Source organism: Calonectris borealis, chromosome 21, assembly GCF_964195595.1.
Source record: "Calonectris borealis chromosome 21, bCalBor7.hap1.2, whole genome shotgun sequence".
Lineage (NCBI taxonomy): Eukaryota > Metazoa > Chordata > Aves > Procellariiformes > Procellariidae > Calonectris > Calonectris borealis.
In genome coordinates, this window is record NC_134332.1 from 11667348 (window position 1) to 11691987 (window position 24640).

Here is a 24640-nt window from a genome sequence, read left to right on the forward strand (position 1 = left end):
ACCTTCTCTCCTTGTTGCAATGTATCCGTGGGAATGGGCTCGTGTTCAGGCGCGGCAGCGTGCGGTGGCTTTACAAGGCTGAGGGCGGTTTGGCCGCGGCAGAGGGGACCGGGGCACTGTGCTCTCCCGTGTGCTGTGTCCCGTGTTGCGCTGTGTTCCCTGCTCTCAGCACAGCGTGTGCTGGCCAGCGTTTAAGTGCTGTTGGGAACTGCAGCCCTGTGCTGGTCAGAAGAGCGAGATGTGAGTGCAGACCATCGCCCGGTTATCAGAGACAGCCAAGCAGCGTCTCCAGCTGCTGGGATCGGGGAGAGCCAGGGCACGGGGCGCTTCCCAGCACTGAAATGCTTACAGACAAGTCATCAAAGCTGTTGCAGAGCTCTGTGCTTTGCTGTGGTTTTGCTCCCTGCCGCAGTGCACAGCACGCCGGGGGCTCTCGGCCACAGTGACCAAGGGCTACATGAAAAATCCCGTGTCTAAGCTAATTGCCCATAAATGTTGTCGTTCGTGAGCTCACTTGCAAAACACACTCAGAGTCGCTATGGCAATTCCCAGCAGCACTTTGAACCAGATCCTGAGTCACCAATGCCTTGAATCACATCACAGCAGTGACCCCCCTCCCGCAGCCGTAGTGTCCCGGTCCCACTGAAGGCAGGCGGTGGTCCGGGAGAGACACCCGTGGGCACCGGGGGCTTGCCAGGCCCAGCACTGCTCTGCTGCGGGGACACCAGGCAGGGCATCCACCTGCCCGTGGGGAGCCAGGAGAAGGGGGTGCCACCAACAAGGAGGGTTAGAAAGACAGTCAAAAAAGACAAAGGCTGCCTTTTTAAATGAACTGCAAAATTTATTACAGTGGTTTGCTCCTGACAAGGAAGTTGGTAACCTCCTGCCTGGGAAGGAAGGGTGGGGAGCAGGGAAGGGGAGGAATGAGAGGGAGAAAAGGATGTGAGAGACAGAGAGAGAGAGACACTTAAGGACACTTTTCATTTTCTGAAAATAAAACATCTTTTACCTCCCAAACCATTTGCTCCAGTTCTTTAAGTTCACAAAAAGAAGAAGGTGAAACCAAACCACAGACGTCAGGAGGAAAATGCACAAACATGTTGAAAAGCAGAGACAAACATGCTCTTCTGCATCTAACAAGCTTCCATAAACCGCGCGGCTCCGGGCGCAGCATCTGCAGCTCCTCAAGGCACCGGTTCTGCGCAGAGCCGCGGCGGATGACAGCCCCCTCCAAACGAGGAGCAAACACCCGCCGTGGAAAACAAACCTGAACCAACCCCAGCCGCGCTGGAGGAGCCCCAGCGGAGGCGGGGGAGCCCGGCCGTGGCGGGGGGGCCATGCTGGGCTGCCCGGCGGCAGCAGCGGGGTGGAAGGAGAGGATAGCATGGCCGAGACCGAGAGAAAGCAGCAGCGAGAGTCCAGCACGTCCCAGCTCGGGGGGCTGCAGCCCCCAGTGCTGCCCAGTCGTGTCTGTGGGCCCCTGTCCCGCGGTGGGAGAGGAACTGACAGCTCTTTGCTTGTGGCTTTGGCACAGCATTTGATGTCACCTGGGGACACGGCAGAATGCAACAGGGGGTCTGTGGGCTTGGCTTGGCCCGGCATGAAGCACAGGACACTTCTTACTACTCCTTACCCACACGCTTGGGCAGGTAAATGCAGGAGGGGGCTGCAAAGCCCCCCAGCTGCCCCGAGCCCCTGGGCACGAGCTGGCATGGGAGCAGCTCTGGGCTCTTTGTAGCCTGGACCTGCTGCTGCCACAGCTCCTGCCCGGCTGCTCTGCCAGCATCTCCTGCAGGCAGGAAGGGGACAGGGTCCGTCCCTGGCCCCAGCCTGCCCCTTGGCTGTTCTCCAGGCACTGCCTGGACATGGCTGATGGCTGGAGTGAGGCAGGACCTGTGCTGCGTGGGGACACCGTCCCGGGGCCACCCTGTCCTTCGGGAACCAGCTCGGTTGGTGGTGCCGATGCCGCTTGGGCACCGTGACCTGCAAAGCTTTCCAGCCGCAGGGACGTTTTGCTGGCACCGAGGGCACAGCAGCAGGGCCACGGGCCCTAAGTGTCCCGAGGACAGTCCCCTGCTCCCAGTACCAAATCTCTTAGAGCCTCTGCAGCAAAGCTTTGACATCCCAGAGACGTGCTGACCGCAGACGCCCGTGGGCTATGGCCACTGCGGCTGCCACAGGCTGCAAAGCCACGGCTGGTGCCTCCAGCACCAGCAAGCACTGAGAAAACAAATCTCAGCCGAGGGCTCAGCACTGCCCATCCCCGCCTGCCCTTGCTTGGCCGGGGCAGCGGCAGGACGCAGAGCAGGCAGCAATGCTGCGGCGAGCCAGGAGCGGGGACCCCGGCACGTGCACCTTGGGGTCCCGGCACAGCTGTGTGGGGCTGACATCTCCAGCCCCAGCCCCGGCGTTCTGCTTGGCTCCTGTGGAAATCCTCTGCCTCCGTGCTGGTCGTTGGGACACCCCGACTGCCGCGAGACCACAACTTGGGGGGGTTCACCTCACCTCTCCCCTGCCCTGTGCACGAGGGGCCCTGAGACATGGGGCAGGGTTAGGGGAAGGATGGCAGCGGTGGAGAAATGGCTGGTAGGAGCAGCAGGAGAGGAGCATAAATAGGAGAAAAGCCGGGACAGGCTTTACCCTTCCTTCGCGCCGCAGAGCTGGGTCGGGCAGGCCACAGGTCGAGCACTGGGTGCGCAGAGGAGCTGGGGGGCCGCACTGCCGATGGGGCAGTCCGGCAGCCGAGCCCACAGCCCCGCAGCCATCAACCGTCCTTACTGTGTATTAAAATAAACCATCTGGGACTTTTCCAATAGTACAGGTTAAATAGCATCACTGAGAAAGGCGGGGTGGAGAGGCGGCACCGACCTGCCAGCCCCGGCCACGCGTCCTGCCCCTGCCGTGCCGCTGGCAGTGCCGGGGCTCCGCCGGGTCCGTGCTCACGGCCGCGCTCAAGTCCGCTTGGCGTGCAGCATCTCGATGAGGAGGTTGTTGCAGGGCACCTCCCCGCTCAGGTGCTTGTGGTAGAGATACTCCTCCGCCTGCATGCTCAGCGCCCGGACCTCTGCCAGCCGCAGCAGCAGCTGGCGAAACTTGTCTGTGGAGTGGGGGTAGTGGCAGACGGTGTACTCCAGCAGCGCCGCATTGGCCTTCTCCTGAGCATCCTTAGCCAGCGTGTGGTTCTCCAGGTACTTCACGTCTGCAAAGGGGGGATGGGACGGTGAAACGGTGCCAAATCCACATGTCTGCCCCATCCGTACCGCGCTGCGCCAGGAGGTAGCTGTGCTCCCGCATCAACACTCCTCGTGCACGAGAACGCAGCGCAGGAGGGGTCCTGCGCCCCATCCCTGCCTGGCCATGGGCTTCCCACTCCTGCCCTCCCTCCCGGGTCTCCCCCGGTGCTGAAGACGGACACCCAAAACCCCGTCAGCAGCGGGAGAGCCCGCACCCCCCTGCCCTCGCCACCCAGAAAGCCGCAAAGCCGAAATTTGTTACCGGCTGCACCCACACACAGGGAGCCGTTGCCATCAGCCCCCTTTAATTCCTGAAGGTCGAGGAAGCGGCTGAATTAATTCCCCCATAAACCTCATCTTTCCAATGTGGCAACAGGGCTCACCAGCCTGGAAACCCTAATCCTCGGCGCCTCGCCAGGGTCGCAGCAGCTCCCCTGTAATCCCGCTGCCAGCTCTGCTGCCTGCAGGGTGGGAAGCAGCGCAGCAGGCAGCGGCACCAAGGTGCAGGCAGGGTCTGGCAGCCAAGAGGCCATCGCAGCCCCGATGGCAGCACTGCAGAGCCGGGGCATGCACAGGTTGTCCCTGGGGGCGACCGGTCTGTAACTGCGACCGCAGCCACGGCAGGAGGGTGACGGCAGGGACAGCCCAGGCTGGTGGCTCGGGGTTTCTCCAGGCTTTTGGGGCAGCCTGAGCTGGGGTCTGCCCTCCAAGGACACTGCCTTCGTACTCAGGCTGCCATGAGTGCTCTGTGAACGAAGGACTGGTTTTCGAACTGTGCAACACGTTGTTGAACCGGCCCCGCACGCAGATTTCAGTGGCTTTAGGGAAACGGTGCTGTGCGCCGCCCCAACAGCCAGCTACAGCTACACACAGCGATGGTATCTCGGCGCCTGCCCGCGGGCAACCTTGCTGCAAACCCTGGCACCGAGTCCATTTGGGGTGAGTGGATTTAATAGATTTACTGTACGGCACGCAGGCACCCAGCAGCGCTGCGCTCGGGTAACGGCGCTGCCGGCTCTGCTGCTCACGTCCAGCAGCCGCTGACGCACGGCCAAATTCGGGTCTGTGCTGGCAGCCCGGACACATCCTGCCTGCGGGCTGGGAACAGGGAAACCTGGGCACGGGTTCTGGCCAAGGCAGTTGGGTGTTTGGGGTTTATTTCTGGCTTTCACCCCAAAAAAGCAGGGAATCAAACATGGCTTTGACCCAGATGGGTCCCTGCTGTAGCCGAAGGGCTGAGCAGCTGTCGGGAGGGCAAAGTGTGGTGCTGGTGGTGGAGGGGGCTGAGCAGGAGGGAGCGGACGAGACCCTGACTGCTGGGTGCGGGTGTCCATGCCCCCCCAACCTGGCCCCACAGGGCTCCCTTGGGGGGGCCACTGCTCCAGCCCAGCAAAGCTGGGAGCCCCCGGCCCATGCTGGGGCAGAGCCCGGGGAGCGGAGGAGCAGTCGGGGGGGCTGCGGGGCCCCTGGGGAGACACGGCCTCCGGCCATGCCCACGGCCAGGCTGCGCAGCCAGGCCGGGTGCTGCGTGGCGCAAGCAAAACACGCCGCAGGTCATGCCAAGATGCATTTTATCAGATCACCCTTCCCTTTTCACTCCTGTGGCACATTTGCTCCTATTGTGGCCGTCTCCCTTCCACCCAGGTTGTTGTTATGAAATCTCTTTATCTGCATAAGGTTATTGTGCATGTCATTAAAAAAAAGAAGTTATATTGATAAATGTCAAATCTATCCCCTGAGTTGGCTCAACAATAGCAAGTTCTACTCGATGAACTCACCTGGTTCTCTGAAAGACCCTATTCACTGTTTAATTGAATATTTGAATAATCTTTTCATTCCTGCAAGGAATAAAGAATGTTGTCCAAATAACATTGACTCACTTCATTTAGAGACACTGCAGCAGTTGCAAAGACTGTCCTGTGACAAAGCCTCCCATCACACATACAGATATGCCTGGGATTATTTCTATGCCCTCAAGTGTTCTTCCTATTCACAGCTCCTTTTGTTTGGGCGAAGCTGCTGATAAATTGCAAACGCTTAAGGGAATGTGGGCTATAAAAGCCTCTCTTCCTCCCCTCCCCAAGAGTAGCTGCTTCATGAATGTAAGTCATGAAATCGAATGATAGGTCAATCCATTAAGGCTCTATTAAGCCCTTCTGTAGAACAAAGCTAACCTGTGCGTCCTCATAAATATTGCTATTTTGAGAAGCCCTAATTTTAATTAAATCTCTTTACCTGCTCAGGAGAGAAATCTATTTAGAACTCAAATGGCAGCTCTTGTGAGCGGGGCTTGGCTTTGATTGTGCTGTGGCAGAGTGGTAAATGTGGAAATTCTCTTGTTAAAGGCAATTACATCCTGCACATAATACACAATCCCATCCTCTACAGCTGAGCCTGCGAAGGGCAAATTACTCCAAGTGAGCTCTGCAATATGGAGAGAAAAAGTTGGATTTGGGGTAAAATGATGTATGGGAAAATACAGCTATTTGATTCCATGCCCTCCCTGAAAGCTGCTGCTCCGGGGCAGCAGAACCGCAGCCGCAATCGGCACAGCAGCCGTGGCCGCCGGTGCTCCTGCGCTCCGGGAAGACACTGCTCCTGCTCGTCATGCCGTGCCGTGCCGTGCCGTGCCGGGGAGCGGCGGGGGGACGCGGGGCAGCGTGGGGTGACTGGCCCTCCCGGTGCTGAGCCTGCAGGGCAGCAGCTGGGGAAGGTCCCAGCTCGGGGCATGAGCCCCACCGGCTCCTTTATTTCCCAGCCCGGGCACTGTTTGTGCCACACCTTATCACTGTTTGAACAGCAAATTATCGTATCTAATTTCTCTGGATTTCAAAACAGCTCTAGAGGAAAAGAAAGCCGCAGGAGGAGATGCCGCAGGTGCAGGACGGGATGGCAGCGCGGCTCCCGTGCCCCGAGACACCCTCCCTGCCCGGGCCCCCGGGCGGCCGTGGCTGCCGGACCTGCCTGCTAACGGGGACACGTCCACAGCAACCCCGAGTCAAACCGGTGGGTCCTTCAGACCGTGCTGGCCCTGACCCCAGCCCCTTGGATGGGGGAGCGGATTCCCGCTGCCTGCAGCGCGCCAGTGCTCCCACTTAACCCATTAACCCAGCCTGGCGCTGCTCCGGGAGGAGGCTGGCTCCGCAGCGACGGTGACATACAGTGATGCAAGCTGTGTCAAGCGCCGAAGTACCAAAATACACAGCGGTGCCCGTTCGGCGCAGAGTGCAGCTCACGGCCTGCTGACTTGGCGAAGGGGCACGGAGCTGCTGGCGGGAGCCCCCCGGGCTGGGACCCACGGTGCACAAGTGCAGACCGGGGCCTTGGGACAGGGACGGGGAAGGGGTCGGGGATGGGTTGGGATGGGGACGGGGGCGGGGATGGGGATGGAGACAGGGCTGCCCCGAGCTGGGCTTGCCATCCCAGCTCAGCACCAGCACCCGGGCACTGCGGGGACCCAAGCACAAGTTCCCCTGGGGAAATGCTGGTTCCTGCCCATGCAATTAGCAGTGGCCATGGAGGCGTGGGAGGTGAAGCAGCCGTGGTGGCAGAGGTGCGAGCCAGGAGCGCGGCAGCCAGCTGAGCCCCTCGCAGGCCCCGCTGCCGTCCTTGCGCCGGGAGGTGAGATCTCCCGCTGGGACGGGGCTGAGGGGAAGGTGTCAGCACCAGTAATGAAGGTGGCCGGGTGTCCTGGGGTCCCCGTGGTGCTCAGCATTGCCCTTGGCTGTGCCGCCCCGCCGAGGGCTGAGATCGCTCCAGTGGGACTCCGATGGGTGTCCCTGCCTCGGGGCAATGCCCATGGGAAAAGGAGACGCATCCCTGGCTGCGGTGGATGAGGATATGCTCCCTGTGGGGATGGCAGCGTGGCCAGGGTGGGAGCGAGGCAGGATCAGGGCAGGATCAGGGCAGGAGCAGGGCAGGATCAGGGCAGGAGCAGAGCAGGAGCAGGGCAGGAGTGGCCAGAGCTGCTGCGCAGCCCCAGGGGCGTTGCGGGCTCTGGTGTATTTTGTCTAGGTGAGGCAGGACCGTGTGAACCCGCCGCCTCGGCCCGACCGCAGGCTCCGGGGCTGAGCCTAATCAGGAGCCGCGCGCAGCCCCTGCCCCGCCGCGGCGGCACAGGCCCTCTGACGCAAATCCCGGGAGATAGGGCTGTCCCCGGCCGCCGCCTCTGTCAACACGCCTGTTTTGCCATGGCTGTATCAGCCGGTTGTTTCCCTGCCTGGTGCGACGGGCGAGTGACCAAAACAGGCTCCGCTCGGCCAACGGGTTGGCAACGTCCCCCGTGGCTGGGGGCAGAGCCTGGCCCCGCAGCGGGAGACGTTTCGGACCCTCAGGCAGGGCAGGGGAGCCAGCAGGTCCCAGCCCTCGCTCCTGGTTCCTCACTAAAAGCCCCTTCGTCGCCCGTCAGCGCAGCAGCCGGCACGGCCGGACCCTGCGCTGCGCGTGCTCCCTCCAGCCGCGCTCCCACCCCCCGAGACCCCGCGGCAGCACAGCCGTGACCCCCGAGCGCGGCCGCCCCTCATCCCGGTGCCCCCCGCGGCGGCACTCACCGAGGCTGAAGAGGATGAGGAACTTGAGGCAGACGAACTCCTGCCGGTCCACCTGGAGCGAGTGCAAGTGCAGGACGAGCTCCTGCGCCCGCAGCACCAGCGTGTTCAGGATGGAGCCGGCCTGGGCCGCGACGGTCGACATGTCCACCTGCGGGGATGGGGACGGCATCAGCAGCAGTGGCCCCAGCCCCCCCAAACCTGCTGCAGGGCACCCTGCGTAGGGCAGGAGCTGGGCACCAGCCCACCGCGCTGACCGAGAATTAGGGGCACCAAAGCGAAGGTTGATGGGTGAAACAGGAACGCCGTTTCTCCAGCGCCGCTTAAAACAGAGGGGCCCTTTGCAGAACGCTGGCATCGCAGGTGCCCGTGTCTTCAAAAACCACCCCAGGGAGGGAAGGCGCCCCTTCTCACACCCCGTCTCTGCAAGTGCAGGTGTGGCCGTTGATCTTTCCATGAGAAACACTTTTCTCCAGAAGCAGGAGCTGGATGGCAGGTCAGGACAGGAGGGGACAGGACGGGACGGGACGGGATGGGATGGGATGGGATGGGATGGGACGGGACAGGACCTTCTGCACAAGCAGTCCCGTAGCACAGCAAAACCAACCTGTCCGCCCTGCACTGGCTCAGCTGCACTCAGCCAGAAGTAAGACAAAAGTCACCCTGCACCCCGCCTCCAGCCCCGCCGCCTGGCCCCCACCACCCCAACCTGCAGACCCCCGCTGCGGTCTCTGTGGTCCGGCACTCACCTCCTGGCCGGTGACGAGCAGCACGCTGTGCTCCTTGCCGTGCTGCAGCTGCCGGTAGACATGGTCAAACACCAGCAGCTCGCTCCAGCAGTTCTGCAGCAGCTTCATCTGGTCGCCCACCTGAAACACAGCCAGAGCAGCGCCGCTGACAGCCATCGCGCCGGGGCTCGGCCGGCCACGCGCGGCCATGGAGGCGGCCCGGGCTGCGTCTGCATGGCTGGTTCCCGGCTGGCAGGAGGGGGTCGGGCTGCCCCGGTTCCTGCACCACCCCTCCAGCCCCCAGCTCTGCATGTTGAGGGTCAGCTCCACACTCCAGCCCTGCGGCAGCGACGGCTCAAACTCACACCATCAGCCGCTGCAGCACGTTGCCGCATTAGCATCGGACCTGGGCAGGACCGCACCCATCTGTGTCTCACCCTGAGCACAACAGAAAGGGGTTTTCTACCAAACTGGCATCAGTGTCAAAAAATAACCTATTTTCACTGCTCAAGCACCCAGAAGTAGAGCAGCGAGTCCAGTCATCGGTGCCATAACACGAAGCAGAGAGTGGATGGGGCCTTCTGCACCAGGATGAGCAATGCCCTGGCACAGATACGGCATCAATATAATGTGTTAGAGACATGACAAACCTCTGCCTTCCCCTAAGGCCCCAGGTGACCTGATCTATGGAGGCTTGTCCGGCCCCAGGTCTGCTTTGTGTACACATTTGCTTGCTGGCCCATTGCGGGAGCACGCAGGGAGTGCAGGGGCATCACCCGCCTCCCTCGGGAATCCAGCTCCTCCAGGTGGGACAGGACTTTGTCCTCCAGGACTTTGTCCCTGACCCTCACAGCCTGGCAAAAGCCCTGTTTTTTTTAAGAACCCGAAACCCTCCTCACCCCCCCGCCTGCAGAGCTCTTCCCAAAGTCTCACACACACATTTGTACATGGAAATTGCAGCCTGACTGTGAACAAGCTCCTAGCAAGGAGATGCTGCATCTGATTAATGAAACATTAATTGCAAAGCCCTGGTCTGCCTCTCGGTTCCCGTGTCTGTCTGTGCTGGCGTGTAACTGGGCTGGACGTTGCACCCCACTTCATCTCACTGCTGGCGTCCCGTGCATCACCTCCAGCCCTCCCTCCACGGTGGGTGGGAGGAGAGGACGGCAAGACTGACGCCCACAGCACTGGTAGCATCTATAGCAAGGATTGCAACCACCAGCGCCCTGCGGCCGGGTTACACCTGCGGGCTCACGCCCTGTGCACGTCTTGCACTGCGCTCACACAGCACCGACCCCATGCCCAGCAGATGTCCCGGGGGAGGCCAGCCCGGCAGCGGGGTCCCCTCGGGTGGGCAGGGAGAGCTGGAGCTGCACTCCCGGCAGGGGGGACTCCGGGCTGGAGGAGAGGAGATGGGCCGGGCGGCTGCGCAGAGCCAGCTTTGAAGCAGCTCTGTGTGTTTCAGTGGCACTTGCCGGCTCTTATCAGCGCCGGTTTTCCCCCACTAGGCACAACCTCCCCGAACCACACACAAATCTTTAACAAAATGACCGCTGGCCACGTCCTGGCACCAGGCGGGAGGGAACGCGTGGCTGCTGCACAAAGGCCCTGTGTCTCCGGGCAGCCCCTCCAGATACTTTAAAATGAAAGAAGACAATGCCCATCCTCGCCTCCCTGCCCGGGATGGCAGGTTTCAGGGAGGGGAACAGAGCTGCCGCAGCGCAGCACGGCCGTGGGGGTGCCACCGGCTATGGGGCATCGCTGCGCGCCGCAGCTGCCGGGTCAGCCGCTGCCCATGCATCAACACACGCGTGATCATGCGCACATTCGCACCTGTGCTGTGTGTACTTGCAGGCACAGGTATAAGCATGCACAGCTACGCTTTCAAAGAAATGCCTGCAAGCGCCCCTGGTAAAAAGCTCAACACAGGACACAAACTGCAAGGACCTCCAAAGGTCTCGCGGGAAAGCCGGTGGGCTGCAGGCAGCGCCAGCGACGGGCAGGATGAGCTGCTGAAGCCAACGGCTACCTTTGGCAGAATGGAGAGCCATGCCAGGCCCCCATGCCTGGATGCGGCGGTGCTGCCGTCCCGGCCCAGGGAGCAGGCAGGAGGCACGCCGCTCGGCCGCTTCCCCACCGCCCCGCCGAGAACCACCATGGATCACTGGCTTTGTCCCCTCGTTGCTGCTCTCCACAGGACCCAACTCCTTTCTGCAAAGAGCTGAATCCCCGCTCTGCCCAGACCCCCCTCTCCTGCAAGGCTGGTGTAGGGAAAGGGCTGGGGGGTTTCAGTAATACTTCCCTGCAGAGCAAATTCAGCGCCAGCAGAAGAGCTCTGCAGTGCCATTGTGCTCGCTGCCTTTAATAGAAGGAAGACAGATGCAGTATCACAGGACTGGATAATACCCTCGTTTTGCTGAAGAGGCTGCAATAAACCAGTAGTGGGAGATTGCAAAAGGAATAGAAGTCAGATGAGAAAGAGCTTTATGGTCTCGGAGCCCAGCACTCCCCGCGAGCCGCCTGGATTTGTTTCTCAAGCGCGGTGGGTGGGCAGAGCTGGACGCGCAGCAGCGCGGGGAGGGAGGTGCGGCACAGAAGGCAGCAACGGCGGCCGGGGCTGCAGTGCCCACTCCTGCCCGACGTGTGAAACCTGCCTGCAGTGAGGTGCAATGGATGCAATGGGGCTGCCAAGGCCGGGCTCACCGCCACGTTGCCCGAGCCGGCGAAGGAGCCATGGTACATGGCCCAGCCGTACAGACCGTGAGGTTTCTGTTCAACTGCTGAACAAAGAACTGGGGAAAAGCTCATTCTGCATCAAAACAAAATGGAGATTTTCTGCATTCCTGATGACCTCCGCCCCAAGGCGAGTGGCTGGCTGCAACCGCGGCCAGCCCTCGCAGGGAGCTGGGCTCCCGGCGCGGCAGCACGCTGCCAGCCCAGCCGCACGCTCCCGGCCAGTGCCGAGCTCCTCCGCTCCAGCTGAGTCGTGGCGTTGTTTTGGAAGCTCCTTCCTGTGCCTCATTCCTGAGCGGGACGAGCTCCGGAAGGGACAGACTGAAGGTTTTGCTCCGAAAATGGTTTAAAAAAATTCAGCTTTTCCAAAAGGAAGCATTTCAATAATTGTGAAATCTTCTTCCTTTAAAAATGACTAATCAGCTTCTCCCAAAGTCCACAGGCAGGTTCAGCTCCCTCGGCAGAGCAGCTCCCCGCACCCCATCAGCGGCACATTTTGCCCTGTGCGCCTGCTGCACAGCCGTTCCCCTGCCGGCACGCTCCGGTGTGCCGTGGCCTTTCCCGGCAGCATCGCTGCGTGCTGGAGCCATGTGGCCATGGCATGGGGGGATGTGGTTGGGAGCGTGACTGGGGGTGCTGGCGGCCAGGCAGGGCTCAGGGGGGTCTCCAGGGATCTCGGCCCTGCCCGTGCCCCAGCACCAAAGTAGGTGTCCCCATGCCCCAGGGCGGCAGCGGGCATCCCCGCATGGTCCCGCTCCGGCCGTGCGGCTCTGCTGCAAGGGGCTCCTGGCTGGAGATCACCTCCCCTGTGCCCAGCGCCAGCCTGGCCTCCCAGGAGGAGAGGGCTGCTAATGGACGGCCACTCAGAGTCAATCAATCCTCCCGGCGAGGCGGCACGCACGCACTCTCGCCTTTAAAAGTTAAGCAAAGGATCTTCCTCTTTTAATGTCAAGGCTTTTCAACAGAGTGCTTTATCAAGGACCTGATGCAAGCTGTCTTTAAGAGGCGATTTTTCTTTTTTTTTAAAGCAAGCATTTAACCCATTCACAAAACGCGGCAGCGAAACGCTCCCCATGCAGGGCGAGCACTCCCCTGCCGCCCGGCCACCGACAGTGCCTTGCTGCTGAAGGCCTGTGACGCACAGAAAAATCCACTTCCCTGTGACAAATGGGCTCGGACCAAGGGCCGGAGGGGCGGCAGGGTGTGCGGAGGCACGGACGGTGCTGCCCGGGCACAGGGCTGCAGGACCCGCAGGCAGATGCGCCACATGAGAGTCTTAAACCTTCTGCGGCCTCCCTGAGGATTCGTAGGCACGAGGGGAGGAAGCCCTTGGGAGTGTTGGGGCTCCCCAAAATGTGCCCAGGCAACCCCAGCGCCTCAGCATCCCAGAGCCAGACCCCCACAGGGACAGCGCAGCCCCGCTGCGCTCGCTGCTGCCTGCATGGCTGGTCCAGGGCATCCCCCACCTCGTCGGCCGCCCTCGGACGTCTCTGCAGCGTTATGAAGCAGTGACCCACCAGCAACCCCACTTTGCTCAGAAGCCCTGAGCGGGTCCCAGGACACCGACCCCCAGCCTCTCCCCACACAGCTTCAGCACACCACAGGATGCCCCCGACCTGCCTTCACCCCCGGGGATGCTCTTCTCCCAGATCACTGGTGCAGGATTTGGCCCAGCAGCTCCCACGCAGGTGCACAGCACATGCCAGTGCCCCAAGCCGCGGCCCGGACAATTACTGGGTGCAAGCAGGACCCGTCACCTTGGCTACCGAGAAGTGCGAAAGTGGATTACCATCCGCCGGCCACTCACAATCGAAACCCCACACAAGTCTAAGGTGTTAATGGTCAGCGCAGGTCCCCATCCCCCTGCCCAGATACCACTGCAATGGGCATCTTAAAGCAAAAAACCACCAAGACCAGTGTGGCAGGACCAGGATCTCATCTCCCTGCTGGCAGAGCACGCTGTGGTGGCCCAGGCTACTGCTTTTTGCTGGTGCTCGCAGGCAGCCGGCTGCAAGGCTCCGCGTGTGCACCCCGGGAGCGAGGGCAGGGCTGTGCCAGCTGGGACGCCAGCAGGCAGGGCAAGCCGTCACATTTCCCCCAGTGCATAGGATGCTAAACATTGCTGCAGCATCCACGACCAGAAGGAGATTTTAAATCTGCCAAAAACGCTCTGGCTGTTGGCCAGGAGATGGGGGTCAAGATGACCCACGCATGCTAAAGGCAGAGAAGCAACTGACTACAAATAGGTTTCGTCGTGGCTTCTCCAGCGAGAAGCGAGGGAGAGCAGCCCAGCCGACAGACCCAGCGACGCGCAGGAACCCCTTGGCCCGTGGGAACGGCGCTGCCCTCAGCGTCCCCCCTACCGCTGGAGCTTCCCCGTGGGTGGGAGGGTGGTTTGCCCCAGCCCCACAGTGAGGAGGGGCTGAGGAGGGGACCGGCACCAACCCACCTCCCCGCGGCCGTGCTGTGCCCCTCCACCGCCGCACGCCCAGCCCAGCCCAGCCCAGCCTTCAGGCTGAAACCGCGGCAATTTGTTTAACATTCCTGGCTGCTCATCCCAATCTAAAGGTCACTGCACCCCTGTGTGCACGATATTTATATGTACATATGGCAGTAACACCTATATAAACCAGGCTGTGCAAGATACATGTATATAAACCAAACCAAAACCAGACACAAAGTGAGTGTGCAAGTGTGCATGTGTATGCACATTTCTCTGTCTGTCTCTCTCCATATATATATAAAAAAATTACATCTGAAAGGACAAAGTTGCCCGAGACTCACGACCCAACAAAATATATTTCACCCCCAGCCCATATTTTTCTTCCTGAAGAGATGCTGCAAATCTTCCCTCAGTCCTGACACATCTCATCTAGACTCAGTTAAAGTTCGTATTTATGGGCGTCAGCGCTGACCTCTTCCACCTCCGCCCGCGCGGCCTCGCGCCGCGGCTGCCTGGCCGGCCCTCGATAAACAAGCGGGCCCCCAAATCCCCCTCTGCCGCACGGCATTATTAGTCTTGCCTCCGAAGGCCAGCGCAGTCCGTAATTCTCCGCCTGGTGACACGAGATGAACGCCGCGACATCAGTCTCCCCGGCGGATTGGCATGGGGACCCTCGTTTGTCAGTGGCAGACTGACAGAATTACTGGCCCTTAAATGAAACGATATATCTGGGAAGTTAAATCTGTTTTCAATCTGACTGCCCCGCGCCTGCGGGCGGACGTGGCGTGCGAGCCAATGTCAAGAGGCCATTAGCCCATCTCCCCCCTCCTTCCCCAGGCGCAGCGGCAGAGCTGGGGAGGCTCTCCCCAAGGGCCCCTACCCGGCCACCCTGCCAGGAGGAGATGGCAAAGCACCCGGTCTGCCACTGCCCTTCACTGGCCTGCTAGTGTGGGAATGGGAGTGGGAATGGGAATGGGAATGGGAACGAGACCTGCCAGGTCCAGCGGGGACCTGCTCCCGCTCTCCCTGGGCAGGGAGCAAAGGCTCGTCCTGGCCAGGCGTGAGCCAGCGGGTCCCCGTGCCCCCGAGGGTTTGCTCCCTCCTCTCCAGGCTCCCTGCGAGGCCCGGGGGAGAAGCCAGCTGTCTGCAAAACAGCCCTGCAGCAGGAGCACGTGGGTGCTGGGAGCGTTCAGGCAGGGGACACTCTCTATGAGGGCATCTGCCCGCGCCCCCTCCTCACCCGCCTGACCCCCTCCCCGCTTGGCATCAGCCCAGCGTGATGCCCTGGAGCAATGGCCCAGCACGATGCCCTTCCAGCCTGATCCCTGCACTGGCCTCGGCCAACAGCCCTTCCCCAGCTGGGGATGGAGACCATCGCCTTCACACAGACGTTCGCAGGGGATAGAGAGGGCTGCTGGCATCCCCTGCTCCGAGGAGCCCTGAGCACCCAGCAGGGACTCCCTGCATGACGGCCATTGATCTCCGAGATCGCGATTTTACTTCGTGCTTGCGGACTTTAGGGTAAAGCCATAAACTCTGCACGAGCAGAGTTCATTTACCGCCCCAGCAGCTGTTTGCTTTTATGTGCCGGCAGGAGCAGGAATGGGGTTTCAGGAGCTGCAGACCTACTCCTGATTCCCAACGGCTTCTCTCCGCGTGCCCAAGGGGAAGCTACCGCCCCGCACTAGGGAGGACACGCCGTGCCGGGTGGGCAGTGGGCAGTCCCGGCACCGTCCCCAGGGAGGACACACACAGGGGGGCTCGGGCACCACAGCCCCGTGCCGGGGCTCAGAGGGAGCTGACGCCAGCAACAACCACGCTTTCTCACGCTCCCTCTGGAGTCAGGGCGGGATGTGGCGTCCTACGGTCCCCGGACCTACGAGACGCTGGAATCTGCCCTGCGCTCGCCACATGGACGAAGGAAAAAGGCACGAGCCCCCGGGGTGGCAGTGGTGGTCGGCGATGCCCAGCCGAGCTCCCTTCCCTGGGGCACCATGTCCCACCATGGCGGGGGACGCCGCAGGATGCCGGTGGCCCAGCACAGGTGAGGCCTCTGGCGCTGCCGTCCCCCCCGGAGCCCCGCGGGAGGAGGAGCGCCCGCCGACGCGGATTCACATGGAAACAGCCTATTTTGGTGGCGCAGTCAGGCTGACAATGGAGTTACAAGGCTACGCGGCAATGCAGCCGGGAGCTGAATTTACACTGTTTACAATATCTCCTGCAAAACAACAACCACCCTGTTCCCAAAATCCAGGCTGGACACTGATATGATTGAAACGAGCCCGACCCACCCCCACAATGCTGTTTCCTGACACTGTTTTGGCAGCCAGGGGCTATTTTGAGCCACACTCGGCCCCATGGCACCCTGCGGGGTGGGCACGGGGAAGAGCCTGGTCCTGTCCCGGAGCACGGTCCCCATGGCACCGCGGGAGGAAGGTGATTTTGGCCAGAGCTGGCTAGCACAGCCTCACGCTCAGAGGACGGGAAGGCACCCAGGTCTCCCAGTTGCCTCGGGACGTGGCTCTCTGGGTTTTGGCCATGTTGCAAAATTTTCTCTCCCATTTTTGCACCGGTTTGGGATCTTAGGTCAGCCCAGGACACAAACAGAAAACGTCCGAAAGCTTGGCAAGGTTTGCAGGATGGCAGAGGCTGCCCCACCCCTGCTAATCCACCCCAATAAGTATTTGGGGGGATTTGCCAGATGGGAGGGCACGGCAGGATGGGGGTCAGCACCACGTCCCCCAGCCAGGCACACTCGCGGGCTGCCGGCAGCAGAAGTGGCTCCGGAGGAGGCTTGGAGGTGTCCCTGGCCCCGGCCAGCCCTGCCCCGGCTGCCTGGTGCTAATAGACACCCACCTGACAGCATCGATTTTCCTCCTAAAGGCGGAGGAGAGAATTGTCTCAACTATAATTCCTCAATGTTACATTTTTCAATTATATCTTGAGCTTGACACCGCAGTCACTCTGCCGGCGATTGCCTCCACACCTGCCCCCGCCGTGATGAATCTGAAATCATTAGCCCCGCGGCAACAGCGGGAATCGCTCCGGCATGGCAGCCAGGCCCCGGTGCCTCCAGCCCTGCCGCGCGCAGAGCCGGGAGCGGGCCAGGGGCACACCAGCACATCTGCAGCGCTGGTGGCCCCGGGCTCGTGCCGACGGGTGTTGCCCCGTCCTCATGCCATTTCAGCCCCAGTCCTGCCCATGGCAGCATCCCATCCTCACGGCATTTCAGCCCCAATCCTACCTGCCTCCCGCCACCCAGCCAGCACAGCATCCCCCCTTGCCCAGGCTCCTACCTCCAGCTCCTTGAAGAAGATGCAGCTCCGGGCCCACTCCACGATGGATAGGAGGGTCTGGTCGGCCATCTTGCACATGAGGCCGAAGGTGCTGAGCTTCTCGTGCCGGCCTTTGCCTTGCTCTTGCTGCAGGCAGGCCAGTATCCGCGCCTTCACCTGCGCCTCGTCGGGCTCCAGCTGCAGCAGCTTCAGGATGACCTCGGGGATGTCGGGGGGGGAGCTGCTGGGGTAGGTCTCTGGGTACACGTAGGTGGGCACGGACTCGTGCGCGTTTGTGTAGTGGTCCGGGTACTCGGACTTGATGGTACGGTTGGGGAAGGAGGGGTAGTGGTAGCCGGCGAGCGGCGTGTGGCTGGGCACAGTCATTCCCAGCGACGGTGTCCCGTAGGGGCTGCGCTCGTAGTCGACGGGCGTCAGGGCTGCGGGGTTGGGTGGCAAGGTCTTGGACATGGCGTGGATGCTGTGGATGGTGGAGGACAGACTGTAGTCATTCTGCACCGGGGACATGATCTGAGGCACGGTCTCCAGCTTGAAGCCATTGGCACGGATCAGAGCTTTCTTCTGCTGCTTTAAGGCACGGTCCCGCTTGTACATGGGTCCAAACTTGTTCCTCCCTCCACGCATCCGGTCGGCACGCACAGCTGGGGGGCAGAGAGAGGGCAGAGGTTGTGGTGAACCCGCGTGGAGGGAGACCAGCGCTTCTATGCGGCATGGAGAAAATGATGGGGGGGATCTGGTGGCCAAATGGGGCTGGGGGGCACCGGGGAGACCTTCCCAGAAAGCCGCTGGCAGGACTGTGCCTCTCCCAGCCCAGCCGCGCAGCTCAGGGACGTGGCACGGCAGACGGGTGCCTGGCCCTGGCTCTTGCCTTGCTGGTGTCACCCTCAGAGCTTCTGGGAATTGCAGGAAAGGAAGAGACAGTCGGCTTTAACTACAAAATGGGCTGGGGGATAGTGCAGCTTGCATCCCTCGTGGGTTGGGGGTACAGCCCGTGAAGCCCAGGCAGATGAGGGGGCTTACACCCACTTTCATTTTTACGACCCCTGACTCTGGACCAGCCCTGGGATTTCCTTGTTTCTGCAGAGTGTGAGACCCCACAGTCCTCTCGGACCCTGGTTCGCCTGCATCCAGGCTGCACAGGCTCCTTTTCTGCAAATCTCCGCCCCTTTCACAGGCAGCACGTCTGGCAGCCCCTGCACACTGCACCCCGCAGCAGGGCTGCGCGGGCTTTCGGGCAGGAGGCTGCCCGTCCCTGCTGGGTATCAGCTACGGCCGAGGGGCTCTGCTGGAGCGTCCCACTGGCGGAGTCACTCTGACGGCCCCATCGCCATCTCCTGCCTGTAGCAAAGCAGATGTTCCCTCTAAACCCCAGAAGAAACCCAAGAATGTGTCAGCACACGAGGCAGCAGGTGCTTCTCTGCAGCAGGAGCTCGTCCCTCTGCACCGCCCTGCTGCGCTCCCAGGGGCTGCTGCCCCGGCCCACCCTTGGAAGAGCCTCAGCTCGCTGGAAGCTGGGAGCTGGACGGCGGTGCAGAGGAATGGAGGAGAGCGCGCCAGCGAGCACAGCCAGCAGACTTAGCATCAAAGGGGAAAAACCCTCTGCTAGTTTGCATCCCCGCTGACAGCAGGCGGGTCTTGCTTTTGTGCCTCAGCTGTTACCTCTGCCTCTCTTTCGCCTACTTATCCTGCGGCGGCTGGAAGCGCGGCCAGCCCCCCCAGAGAGCCAGGGCACCTCCCAAACTCTCCCCAGGCAGGCTGGAAACGCGAGAGCATCGGCCGGGAGCAGCAGCATTTCCAGGGCAAGCAGGAATGTGCTCCCAGGGGAGCTGCCCCATGCTTCCTCCCTCATTCTTTATTTAGGAAAACAGCATCTCGCTGGGAGCAGGGCGGCCAGAGGCATCCTCTGAGGTGGGGGATGCTGCCTCCCCTCCTGAAAGCCTGCCCACACACCTCTGGGCAACAGACAGCTGCCCGGGGCAGTTCCTAACTCCAGGGGTACAAGGGAGATGGCCGCAGTCAGCATGTGTGCGTATCCCTGCCGGATCCCCCACGGGCAGATGCCCTCACGCAGCCCGAGCTGGCACCGGCAGGTCTGGCGTCCCCGGCTGCACGCCCTGGCGGTGCCAGAGCACACCGAAAGCCCAAATCTCCCACCCACACAAAGTAATGTGTTTCCACTGCTGCTTGAGGCTGGGCCCAGCGATGCCCAAGGATTGCACCCCAAGCAGACCCCCATGACCCTGGGCAAGGGTGCACAGGTAGGGACCCCCCCCTGGTGCTGCCTGCACCCCCCCCACAGCTAGAGGTACTCACAGCCCGGTCTCACAAACCCTCCGCAGGCGACCGCTAGTACACCTCCTTCCCTCTCCCAGCAAGAACACAAAGGGAGAAGAGGCCTTTTAATTCCCTCCTGCTTGCTTTTCCTGCCGTTTGTGCCTCACTTGGGATTGGGAACAACTTGCCATTTGCCGTGTCCCAGCTGGCTGCCGGGAAGCAACCAATGCACCCCGACCTCCGGGGCAAGGGGGCTCAAGCGGAGCTGCTCAGGAAGCGCCTGCACCCCCGGCATCCCCCCGACAAAACCGTCTGCAGGTGGCCCCCGAGCCATGCACCCAGGGTGCGGCCAGCCAGCACGGCGGTGGGCACGGGCACCCAGCGCACCCAGCAGCTCCCCTTCCCGCTCCCTCTGCCTCGCCTGCCCTCGCCCGCCCTCGCCCGCCCTCGCCCCTGCGCAGAGCCCCGGGTGGTGTGAGCTGCCCGCCGAGGTCTGCCTCCCCTCACCCACCTCTCCCTGCCCGGGCAGGGGCATGGGGGTGCCCGGGGGGTGCCCGGGGGTGCCTGGGGGTGTGGGCAGGCTTGGGCCAGGGCTGTGCTGCTCTCCCCAGCCAGGCTTCCCTGTAGCATCCCTTCAGGCACTTGGAGGGGGGCCTGTGTCAACGCTCTGTCCCCAAAATCAATCATCTCAGGCTTGCTTTTGTCCTGCGGAGCTGGAGGCTCACCTTCAGAGCGTCACCTCAGATTCCCTGCTCAAAAATACTAGGAACTGAGGAAAGGTGGGCTCCGGTTTTTACCACAAAAGAGACAGTCCCACGGGAATATCACCCTCCGCTGGGTTATCCCCCTGCCAGGACTGCGCTAAGGAGCTAACGGCAGGAAAATAAACAAAAAATCCCAGGCGCTGCTCTCATGGGCTATGGGACCAAGTGAGCTCCAAAACCTGCTGAAAATGGCTAAACTGAGACTGCGCCTGCCCCCCCCCAGCCACTCCAAGTGCTGCCCCTGCCTGCCGGCCCCTGGAGCCCCCAGCCCCTGCCCAGTGCCCAAACTCTGCTGTAGCACCGGTCAAAACTGCCAGAGCACACATGGATTGATCCGCGGCACCAGTAACTCCAGTCCAGGGAGGAGAGCGAAAGTGGGATCTGTTTGGAGACTCCTGCTGGGAGTTTGCAGGGGCTGATTTTGCAGCTCGATGTTGTGTCTTACTCCTGCGCCTCTGCTCGCAGGCTCTCATCCCGCTCCTGGAAGCGAGCGGCCGCTGTGCAAGTACATGCAGTACTTTCTGATTAACCCGCACTCTGCCCTGAGCTCCTGGGCGGGTGAAGCCCTGTGCAGCGAGCCCGGCCGGGTGAGGGGTCTCAGCCCTGCCGGCGCATCTGGCCGCTTTCAACCGCTGCAAAATGTAAACGATTTCAGGGGAGAAGAGGTGGGGGGGCAGCTGACTCGGGGCGGGGGGCTCCTTTCCGCATCTGCTTTTGCTTTGCAGTCGCTTGCCAGCGATCTGTCCCCCTGAATGTATTTTGTTGGCCCGTACTAAGCGTTGCAGAAACCAGAACACTCGACTTGGGGATGTTGGGGCTCGACTCTGACGTCTCAATTGGGATCGACTTCTCTGACATAAATGAGGTGGCTGCCGTGGGGGATGTAATTGCACTCCTCAAGAGTCAGACGAGAAATCTGTTCTACTAAATGTCACCAAGAGGAAAAATATAATTTGCGGTGGGTCTGCAGCAGTTTTATTGCGAGCCCCATCATTTTTAACGTTTTCCTTAAGTCTCAGCTTCTGGAATTATGTGCTTAAGGAAAACAATAATTTCTACGCTATTTCCCAACCGTTCTGCCAGCAAAGAAAATCCTGGAAAGTTGAAGCGGCAGTAGCCAAAACCCCCGGGGAAACAAAACAAAAACAAAAAAAGAAAAAGCAGGAGGCGACGCGAAAAAACGAATTTTTTTTCAACTTGGGAGGGAAAAACGGAATCGAAGCGGCCGCCGGAATTACCGGCCCGGGGACGCGGCGGGGGCGGGCGGCGGCGGCCGGGGACAGGGCGACCGCCACCGGGGGGACCGCGCAGCCCCGCGGCCGCCCCCGCCCCCGGCCCCGTCCGCGCCCGCGGAGCCCGGCCGTGCCCGCGGGAGCCGGCCGTGCCCTACCTTCCAGGCGCATCCCCACGGTGAGGCACTTCTGGAAGCGGCAGTAGGGGCAGCGCTTGCGCTGGGTCTTGTCGATCTTGCAGTTCTGGCTCTCGGTGCAGGTGTAGTGCTTGTTGTTCTGCACCGTCCGCTTGAAGAAGCCCTGCGGCGGCGGGCGGCGGCGATGCGGCGGGCACCGGCACCGGCATCCCGGCACCGGCATCGCGGCAGCAGCCCCCCGACCCCGTGCCCCGCTTCCGACGGAGGCTCCCGCCGCCCCCGCCGCCCCCCGCCGCGGTCGGGGCTCCCGTCGCGGCCGCTCTCCCGTCCCGCCGCCGAGCGCGAATCCGACGCTAACGAAAACGGGCGAGTAGCGGCCCGCGGCTGGCCCCGCTGCCCCGGCCCCTGCAGAGCCCCCTCCCCGCTCCCCGCACAGCCCCGGCCCCCTCTCCCCCGTGCAGCGGTCCCCGCGCAGCCCCGCTCCCCGCACAGCGCCGGCTACAGCTGCCGCACAGCCCCGCTCCCAGCGCAGCCCCAGCCGCCTTTCCCCGGTCCCCGCAGGCGCCGGCCCCCGCAGAGCCCCGGCCCCGTTTCCCCGGCCCCGCACGCCCCGGCCGGCTCCTACCTTGCAGCTCTCACAGGTGAGCAGCCCGTAGTGGTACCCGGAGACCTTGTCCCCGCAGACCGGACAGAGCTCGTCCAGGTCCTCATCATAGGAATAGTCCATCCCCTCCAGCGGCCCTGCTGCGGGACAAGCCAGCGGGTGAGCGGGACAGGGACGGGGACGGGGACGGGGACGGGGACGGCGGCCCCCAGCCCCGGCGCTGGGTGCGGAGCAGGAGCGCGGCGCGGCAGAGACCGAGCGGCAGGTGCCGGAGCCAGAGCCCTTTATAGCGCCTGGAAGAGCATCTCCATGTTGGTGCGGGCGAGCGGCCAGCCCCCCGGGGGCTGGGGAACCTCCTCTGGGGAGAGCGGGAGGCTCACGGCGCCGGGGACACGGGGTGGGGGCGGAGGGACGGCAGGCCCCGGCGGGCGGCGGGCAGCGGGCACGGCACCCCGGCCCGGCAGCGCCCGGCAGCAGCCCCGGGCCAAGCGCGGGGGGCAGAAAGGGAGCCGTGGGGCTCGGGGCAGGAGCAGCCCCCGAGGGCAGCGCTGCGGACGGCAGCTCCCCACCGCTGCTCCTGGGCTGGGGGAAGCTGCCCGGCCAGGCCTTGGCAGCACCAGGCTCCATCCCTGGGGACCCCAGGGGCAGGACGGACACGGGGTGCCTCTCTGCAGGAAGGGGGTCGAGACCTTCCCTGCTCCCCCCGGGGCTGGAGGGGCTGCCCCGAGCCATCTGTGGGGAGCAACGAGCCCCCCACCTCCCCAGACATCCAGCCTGCAAGCGGCAGGACCAACGTGGGAGCAAGAAGGTCTGGGGACTGCAGCACAATTAAACATGTCTGAGCAACGGAACACCCTGCAGCCGGGCCCACTCAGCGCAGAGCCCCCGGACCCCCGGGCCCTGCCAGGTCCAGCCCCGTTACCCTGCACCAGGCAGTCCTGCCAGCCGGCCGGCTGCGGGGAGGGGCTCACAGAGCCCGGGGAAAGCTGCGTGAGGAGCACTGGGGTGTGCGGCACCTCCTGACACCTCCTCTGGGACCAGTACTAATGAGGTGATGGTTCGGACCTAGCACCGGCCACCTCGCGGGGAGCAGCCACTGCCAACGGTGTCCTGGTGTGCCTGTCAGACAGTGGTTGTTCACCACCAGTATTTAATTCATTGCTTCACATTCAGGGATTCTTAATGAAATGCTCCGTGACACCAGCAGACCGGCACAGGAGCACCCATGCTCCCGGCACATCCCGCTCCTCGGGACACTCCCAGGCCGGCTGGCCACGCACCGCAGCCCAGGCACACGGCCATGGGGAGCTCGAGGCTTCGGCTCTGAGCTGGGAGCTGCAGCTCAACCCGTCCCGTCAGGGCCGACCCGCTCGCTCAGGAGACCCTTCGTGGCTGGTGCAGAGGCGCAGCCTGTCCCAGCACGGGCAGGAGCCTGCTGCCTGCACAGCTCCCAGGCAGGGAGCTCTGATTCAAGGCATTTTGACACGCAAGGGAGCTGCAGGGAGGGCAGTGGTAGGGCGGCCCCAAGGCCGTGGGCGCCTGGAGCTCCTGCATGGCTGGGGGCTGTGCTGCGGGCAGCGCCCTGCGAAGGGGAGCTGTGGCCACTTGGCCCCACGCAGCTCATCCTGCACAGCTTGGCCCGCACAGCTTGCCCCGCACGGCCAATCCCACACAGTTCATCCCACACAGTTCATCCCGCACAGCTCATCCTGCACATCTCATCCTGCACAGCTGATCCCACCCGGCTCACCCCGCCCGGCTCGCCCCACACGCCTGCCGCTGCCCAGGGCTGCGGCGGGTAGGAAGCGGCGCTGGCAGGGAGAGCGGCAAACAGGAAACGGGCTCGGTGGAGCATCGCTCCAGAGCCATCAGGAATCGAGCCCAGGCTAAGAATAGCAGCAGAGCAGCCCCCGGCGTGGGTCAGCGGCCGTTTGGCTGGGAAGGAGCACTCCCACCACCGGCGGAGCCCCTCGGCCACGGCCCCCGCGCTCGCTGCGAGCTCCCGGGGGAGCTGCCGAGCAGCCGTGGAGCAGGACCTGCCATCCGGGAAGAGGAGCCCAGGCGGGGCCATGGGTTGGGAGAAGAGTCGAGCAAACACCGCAAGCAACAAAAGCAACACAGAGCCGAGGGCTGCGGCGCCCGCCAGCGCGGGATGGGGAAGGGACACGGGCTTAGCCAGCTCCAGGGTGCGGGGGCTGCCTGCGCTCCCATGGGTAACACGCAGCGCTGGGGTGACCGGGGACCCCCAGCCACCACTGGCTGGGCTCCCAGAGCCCCTCGGCAGCCGGATCTGTCATTACTGGGCAGCAGCATGGCCGAGGGGCCAAGGCTTCAGCGAGGCCTCGCTCTGCTGCCCACGGTGAGCGCAGCCTCCATCCCCACGCCTGCTGTTGGGGATGGGACGGGAAGCAGAGGCCCACGCGCAGCTCCCGCTTCCTCGCCAAGCCCTGCCGTGTCCTCAGCTCCGGCCTCGGCCGCTGCCGTGCCTGGGAATGGCGGCAGTGGGTGGGAGACGGGCAGTACGGGGGGACCGCGGCTCTCCCCACAGCCACATACTCACCACGAGGCGGCTGCACGCCCCACTGCGCGTGGGGCCGGCACGGCAGGAGATCCTCGCTTGCGCCGCCAGCCGGGAGCTGCCGCCCGAGG

At 62.8% G+C, this 24640-nt stretch overlaps 1 protein-coding gene across 1 annotated transcript; it reads right to left on the minus strand.

The window, feature by feature from the left end:
- Positions 1 to 2084: 2084 nt before the first annotated feature.
- Positions 2085 to 24640, minus strand: NR5A1 (nuclear receptor subfamily 5 group A member 1). The gene is made up of 7 exons (XM_075170863.1): positions 24552 to 24640; positions 22013 to 22131; positions 21409 to 21550; positions 16981 to 17621; positions 8530 to 8649; positions 7784 to 7931; positions 2085 to 3199 (listed from the first exon to the last, which is right to left on the minus strand). Exons 2-7 carry the CDS (start codon positions 22112 to 22114, stop codon positions 2952 to 2954), a joined length of 1401 nt encoding a protein of 466 aa, XP_075026964.1. The 5' UTR covers positions 22115 to 22131; positions 24552 to 24640; the 3' UTR covers positions 2085 to 2951.